Raw genomic sequence first — 7,358 nt, forward strand, 5'->3', positions numbered from 1 at the left:
CGGTGAAAAAATTAATCAACAGTCACTGCCGGGCCCCGGCATCGTTTCCCCCACTCGTCGCCACTGTTGAGGGTTCCTCCATGCCCCCATGCGGTCCCGTAGCCCCACCTAGCAAGGACAACACATCCACACGCGTCCTCACTGTCCGGGCTTCCAAGTCGCTCTGCGCGGCCGGGAAACGCCCTGTTTATTTATGTTGCACGCGGCGACGTGCAACGTCACGCCGCCGCATGCGTGCCCGTCATCGGGCCGCGCCACAATGAGGAGGATCACACTGCAGAAAAAGGTGCTACTGTTGCTTTAAATATGGATTGACTTTCTTCAGGGCCAGCCACACCCATTCCACTAGGGAACATGTGTTTTCTTGTCTCCTGTACTTTGCTTTTGAAGAGAATTCTTGCCAGGATGGTGTTGCTTAGCAGCCTTTAAAGATCACCACTGTTAGAGTAATGATGGAAGTATGTAACAGTATTGTGAAGATTCGTCCCGTGAGATCTGAGATCCCGCGAGATTACGCGCGCAAAGCACGCACAGGAAGCAAGAATAAGTGACAGCCGAGTGGACAGTGAGGGCAATGGTTGTCCCCCAGCGCTCCTCCTGAGGTGAGGCACGGCCTCCACTGAGCAACCAGACAATATGGTGCTGCTTACACCATTGCAGAGCGTAATACCATGGCTACCATATGGAGCCTCGTGGGAGCTCTTGAAATTAAATTAAGACACTAAGGCAGAGACTGATACATCAGTGCAGTGAAGCCAATTGCACTGACCCACCAAGGACTTAACTGTGAGTACAGCCAATTCTCTGCATGTTCCAAGGTGCCAAATATAACACCTTATCGTTATCCTGGTGTCCTGTGTTCATTGGACCACCACAAGTATACACGTAACTCTTGTCCTCGTGTCTGTCACTATACAGAAACAGTGTGGAGGAAACCGACCTACTGACGCGCATCCGCCAGTACAGGGAGAGGCAGTGTGAGGAGATTGACAGGTTGGGCGAGTCTTGCACAACAAAAACTGCAGAGATTAGGACCACTGTACCTACACCCAAGTTCTGGAGTCATGGCATCAACCGACACAAGGAGGAGTCTCGCACAACTTCCTGGACACCCATAGAGATGTCACAGTATGGCACTCTCCGGATAAGCCTCACTGTTCTTACACCACTACAGTGGATTCTGGCACAGTATAAAATAAATATTAATAAAAAAAACAATTCTTAACATAAATTAATGTACAGAACACATCGGACATTATATTTTCTGTTCTCCTATTTAGTCTCCCCTTCATTCTCTTTTAGTGTTGTGTGACAGCCTAAGAACCTTACTTTGATATACAACTAAGCAAAATTACAGTAGGTGCTTTCTTTCACCTCCACATTTCAGCATGTTGAATTGGCCTCCTCAGGGCAATTCGTCCATTATACATCCTCACCTTAGCAGCAGAAACCGACTTCGCAATCGTTCCACTTAAGTACCGGACATAGCACCTTGAAATTAAAAGGTTAGCATCTGTTGCGTGGCTAGAGGCGAACGTTGCATTTGGATATGTAGGGTGCGTATGTGTGCGTATGGGAGGGTATTGAAACCTCTCTCTGCTTTCTCACACAACCAGACATGCAGAAAACTGCATGCTTGCTCTAGCTGCCTCTAGAAACCCCTTGAAAGAAAGAGGTATTTGGAAGTCTTAGTTACTTACCTGTAACTGTATTTCTCCAGCATTGGTATCTTTCATAGATTCACATGCTTGAATATTCCCTGTCGTCAGACTGGAAATCCTCTGTGATTTAAAAAATTATTAAAATTTTAAAATGTATACATTATTTCCATAGAAATATGACTGTAGATTGCCCATTATGCACTATGGGCCATCACTTGTGTAGTCCCTCCACCTCACTTTGGTCCTTTATGACCCTAACCAATGAGGTAGCAGGGTTTAAGCTCCGCCCCAGTCAGCCATCTTCAGATTTTGAGATGTATAGACTACAGTATGATGGAAGCTGAACGCAGGAGCAGCCTCTAGGGGAGGCGGGTGGGCGCATGTGAATCTATGAAAGATACCAATGCTGGAGAAATACAGTTAAAGGTAATTAACTAAGACTTCTCCAGCATTGGATCTTTCATAGATTCAGAGGCTTGAATAGAATACCAAGCAGTTAAAACATGCCAACATGTTATAACATAGATATGCAGATCCTTTCCCATATAACAACACCAAGGTTACATATCCAGGGAAATGCGGGAGGAAAGGCTGAGCCTACCTTATGCAAAGAGATGGCGGAGCACTGCCTGGTCAACTGCAGATTCTTTGTTGGTATCGTCTGTCAGGCAGTAATGCTTGGCGAACCTGTGCAGAGTGCTCCAGGTAGCGGCTCTGCAAATGTCCTTCAATGCTAACCCTGCGTGAAAAGCCACTGAAGCTGCCTTCCCTCTGGTGGAGTGCACCGAAGGAGGTCTGGTGAGGGGGGTGCCTTTAGATTGATGACAGTGGGTGATACATAGAGAGACCCAACGTGCCAAAGTTTGCTTTGAAATGTGTTGACCTTTAGTGTGTCCAGAGAAAGCAATGAACAATCTGTTGGAGGAGCAAAACTCCTTCGTTCTCTGTAAGTAAAACTTTAGAACCCTCGCCAAATCTAATGAATGCAAAGATCTTTCTGCATCAGATGTGTGATTCTGGAAGAAGGTTGGTAGGACAATGCGTTCCGTGAGAGTCATCTCCGACAAAACTTTGGGGAGGAATTTTGGATGGGTTCTCAGAATGACTCAAGCTTTGTGGAACAAGGTGAAAGGAGGTTCCGATGATAAAGCTAACTCACTGATCCTCCTGGCAGATGTGATGGCTATCAAGAAAGCTGTTTTCCAAGATAAGAATTTCATGTCACCTCTATGAATAGGCTCATAAGGTGGTTCCATTAGAGCTGTCAGTACTGTGTTTAGGCTCCAGGATGGTACCGATGTTGGCGTAGGTTTGCACCATTTGGAGAAACGAGTCAATTTCCAAGGATTAGGTGATCCGAGTAGATGGAGCCCTAGATGTCTTGATAATGTCCCAGCAATCTGCAGGGAGATCCAGGGAGATCCAGATTCATTAGTTTTCGCTGCTCAGGAACCAGGCCTTGAGAGATAGGCTTGCTGGGTCGTGGTGGAGGACCTTGCGGTCCTGTTGCGTCAAAAGCTCCTGATGAGCTTTGAGGTGCATCGGGGGCCAACGGGAGAGGTGTTGTAGGGTTGAGTACCAGATCTGCCGGACCCAATCCGGCACTATCAGGATCATAGAACAATTCTGTTCCTTCAGTCCGCGAAGCACTCTCACTATGAGAGGGATGGGGGAAAGGCATAAAGGAATTTCCCTGTCCAATCCACTGAGAACGTATCTCTTATTGACGGATGTTCTGGGTACCTGGAGGCCAATTCGTGGCATTTCCTGTTGGCTTTGGTGGCAAACAGGTTGATCTACGGATGATCCCATTCGGAAACTATTTGTTGGACTTCTATCTCGTCTAGTTCCCACTTGTGAGATGTTGTGAACTCTCTGCTTAGTTTGACCACTAGGAGGTTGTCCACTCCCGGAAGATGTTCCGCTTTGATTTGGACTCTGTGGTGCAATGCCCATGGCCATTGCAGTTGAGCTTCTTGTGACAAGATATCTGACCTAGCGCCTCCTTGTTTGTTCGTGTAATGCATGGAGGTCGTATTGTCTTTCTGGATGGTCACCACCTGGCCAGCTAATACCGATAGAAACGCTTTCAGCGCCCACCGTATTGCCCTGAGCTCTAAGACATTGATGTGCAGCTGAGATTCCTGAGCAGACCATGTGCCCTTCGTTTGGAGGTCCTCTGGGTGAGCCCCCCAGCCCGAAAGAGATGCATCTGTCCTGAGGAGAAGGGTAGATGTTGGCGCCTGAAAGGGCATTCCCTGTAATAGGTTTTGAGGTGTATTCCAACATCGAAGTGCCTTGTGTAATGTGTGCGGTAGTTCAACGGTATCCTCCCATGAACCAAGTGCTTGTTTCCATTGGTGGTCCAGGGCCTCCTGGATTGGTTTCTTACGATGTCTGCAATTTGTTATGAGGAATATACATGAGGACATCATGCCAAGGAGAGATTTCAAAGAGCGTACCGTGGTTTCCGCTCTGTTTAGGAACCAAGAGGTCAAGTGAAGAATAGCTGTTACTCTGTCCGCTGAGAGTCTTACCCTGGGGATGCAGGTGTTGGGATCTCACCCAGGAAGAGAACTGTCTTGCTGGGCATAGGGCATGATTTTGTTTCGTTGATTGAAAAACCTAACCCTTTTAAGAAGTTTATTGTTCTCGAAACTGCCAAGCGTGTGAGTTTGTATGAGCTTGCCCTTATCAACCAGTCGTCCAAATATGGGTAGACTTCTGTTCCCGTCCTTCTGAGTTTTGCCGCTACTGGTGCAAGACACTTAGTAAAAACTCTTGGTGCTGACTTTAGCCCGAACGGGAGAACACGGAATTGGAAGTGTAACTCCCCTATTGCGAACCTGAGGAATTGTCTGTGAGCAGGGTGAATGGGAATGTGGAAGTAGGCGTCTTCCAAATCTAGAGTGGCGAGGAAGTCATGTTGGTTTAGCCAAGGTAAGACACTTTGCAGGGATATCATCTTGAATTTGATGCGCTTGATGAATATGTTGAGCGCTCTTAGAGCCAGTATAGGTCTCCACTGACCGTTTTTCTTTTTGATCAGGAAGAAGCAGGAGTAGAAACCTCTTCCCTTCTGCTGTTCTTGGACTGGTTCGATAGCTGCTTTTAGGAGCAGTTTTCGAATTTCGGACATAACATGTCTTAAACGATGTACCTTGCGAGGGGTGAGAGCAAAGGATGGAGGTTGATCTAGAAATTCTATGGTGTGACCCTTGCGGATCACCTGCAACACCCACTTGTCCGATGTTATTGACTGCCAATGATGGAGACATCGGCTTACTCTTCCCCCCACCGGGGTGTGACATTGAGGAGAAAGACATGATCTGTCAATTTTGTTTGCCCTGGTTCTTGCCCTAGGTAGAGCCACGCCTTCCCCTCTGGGAGTGCCTGCCAGAGGTTTGATGGTATCTATTGTCCTGGAAGGTGTTTCCCTGCATCTTTTGGCCATAAGAGGAACAATTGAAGCCTCTGAATTTGGATGATGAACCTCGAAAGGGATGAAAAGGTCTATGGTCTTTGTCTTTAAGGGAACTGATGGCTTAAGCAGTGTCCGTGTCTGTCTTTATTCCTTTGAGGTGGTCATCGATCTTTTTAACAAATAAGTCTTGCCCATCGGAGGGCATGTCCAATATTTGAGCTTGCACATCTGGTCTGAAGTTTGTGGCTTTCATCCAGGCTTGTCTCCTTAGAACAGTACAGTGAGCCATTTGCCTGAAGCCTGATTCCGCCACGTCCACTGCTGCGTCAATCATATGATTGGAGGTAGCTTCCCCGTCGGCTATGTTTGTTCTGGCTTCATCCTGGAAATGCGCTGGTTAGTTTAGACATATGCAACCATAGCTAGCAGTCAAAATGCGCTGTCATGGCTAGTGCATTGCCCGCTCTGATGGTGAGAGTTGAGTAGATAAAGACATAGCCAATATCTTTGACCCCGATTCCCAGATGGTATCAAGAAGAGGTATAGTCATGACTGTCCTTCTGGGTTTGTCCCTGTGCTCATAAAGCACTGACTTTTTCTCTTTAGATGTGACCTGCAACTTGAATAAGTCTGCAGCTTTATCGAAAAATGGTATGAAAGGATACCAAGTCGTCTGGTGGTGAAGAATCTCCTGGAGAGTCTTTCTTTCTAGGCTTCTCAACTATGTAATCATCCCATTCGCTATGAGTGTCAGGTTCATGAGTAATCTCCCCTTCCTCTGGGTCAGAAAAATCTCAGAAAGGATCTTCTTGCCAGTCTGAGACCAATGCGGTTGAAGGCACAATTGTGAGGTCTCGAACAGGTGATCTTGGCCTAGGCAATGATCTTAAAGATGGGACCCTTTTCGGTGAAGCACTGAGCGTCCTGCTCCTGGATCTGCGAGGAGGCTCAGGTGAATGTGCCCTTTTATGTGGCTTGCTCCTGGAAGGAGACTCTCTAGGTGTGCTATGCCTAGGCGAGATGCTCCACAGTGGAGGTGTTACCTCTTTCGGCATGGATGACTTATTCTTTTCTGCTTGACATCCGTTGAATTCTTCAATTATCCTTTGCATCGAGTCAATGAGAGCTGGATCGGCAGGTTCTTCCACAGTTGGCTGCCAGGGAGGACTGTGTTCCTTGGGGGTGAAGCAAGGTTGCCCGCTAACAAATTCTGTGTCTGAAAACTCCTCCTGAAGAATGATGTCTGGGAGTTCTGTCATTTCTCCTAAAGAATAAAGTTGTGCTCCTATTGGTTCAGGTGTCAATGGTATAAGAGGTACCGTTTTTTCATTGGTTGGTGTAACAGTAGCATTTGTGGTGGCTGTTTTGGTTTTGGGCTTTGGTTTCTCCGTGGACGAAGGAATTGACTTTCTCGTCGACGGCGCCGATGTATGCTTCGTCGACGGTGGTTTTGTGGACGATGATGACTTCGTTGATGGTGGCTTCGTGGACGATGACTTTGTCGACTGTTGAGTGTCTTTCTCCGGCGATGGCATCTTCATGGACGAGAGATTCGTGGACGAGTGATGGGACTCCTTCGTCGACGAATGTTTCGTGGAGGCTGATTTCGACGACGAAGATTTGGTCATCAATGACGAGGTTTGAAGTGTCGTCTTGGACGATAAGGGTTTCGTCGACGACTTGGTCATCGATGGGCCTCTATCACTATGGCTGCTCGTAGACGGCTTATCCGTGGATGATTGCCCATGGGTTTTTTGAAAATGCCTCCTTACCTTTGGAGGTTGTTTTTTCTTTACAATGCCGTTTTTTGTTATCTCCAGAGCCCAAAGAGGGTATTTCCACCTTCCTCTTACTTTTGCGAGAGGGGGAGACACTACTTTCCACTGAAGATGCCCTTCTCTTAGAAGTTTGTATCTCATATGGTTTAGAAGAATGTACAGGAGCTCTTTTGGCAGATTCTTCGTCAGAAGATAGACCTTTGGCTTCTAAATGGAGAAAAAGTCTTCTGTGTCTATCCTGCAGGGTCTTGTTGGAGAAAGTCCTGCAAATGTCACATTTATTTATATCATGAGGATACAGGCAGTAGATGCATTGCTCATGTGGATCCTTCATGTAGACAAGTTTCTTCATGCACCGCGTGCAGTCCCTGAACAGGGAGGGCTTTTTGGCAGTTGGAAGCTCAGCCATGTTATGAAGAGGATTTCACTCAATGAATTTTAGGGGAAAAATAGTGTTTTCTGAGCGCAGAAACAAAGAGCAGGAAGAGTTTGAAC

The 7,358-nt window shown here is 46.9% G+C and overlaps 1 protein-coding gene across 1 annotated transcript; it reads right to left on the reverse strand.

The window, feature by feature from the left end:
• Positions 1-5,879: 5,879 nt before the first annotated feature.
• Positions 5,880-6,626, reverse strand: LOC138492910 (uncharacterized). The gene has a single exon (XM_069620213.1). The coding sequence runs from the start codon at positions 6,624-6,626 to the stop codon at positions 5,880-5,882; it is 747 nt and encodes a 248-aa protein (XP_069476314.1).
• Between the last annotated feature and the right edge of the window lie 732 nt (positions 6,627-7,358).

This window comes from Ambystoma mexicanum, chromosome 10, assembly GCF_040938575.1.
Source record: "Ambystoma mexicanum isolate Mex_15411 chromosome 10, UKY_AmexF1_1, whole genome shotgun sequence".
Taxonomy (NCBI): Eukaryota; Metazoa; Chordata; class Amphibia; order Caudata; family Ambystomatidae; genus Ambystoma; species Ambystoma mexicanum.

Bases quoted from the DNA above. Each gene is read 5' to 3' on its own strand.
- LOC138492910 (XM_069620213.1), bottom strand. From the start codon at position 6,626: ATGAAGATGCCATCGCCGGAGAAAGACACTCAACAGTCGACAAAGTCA.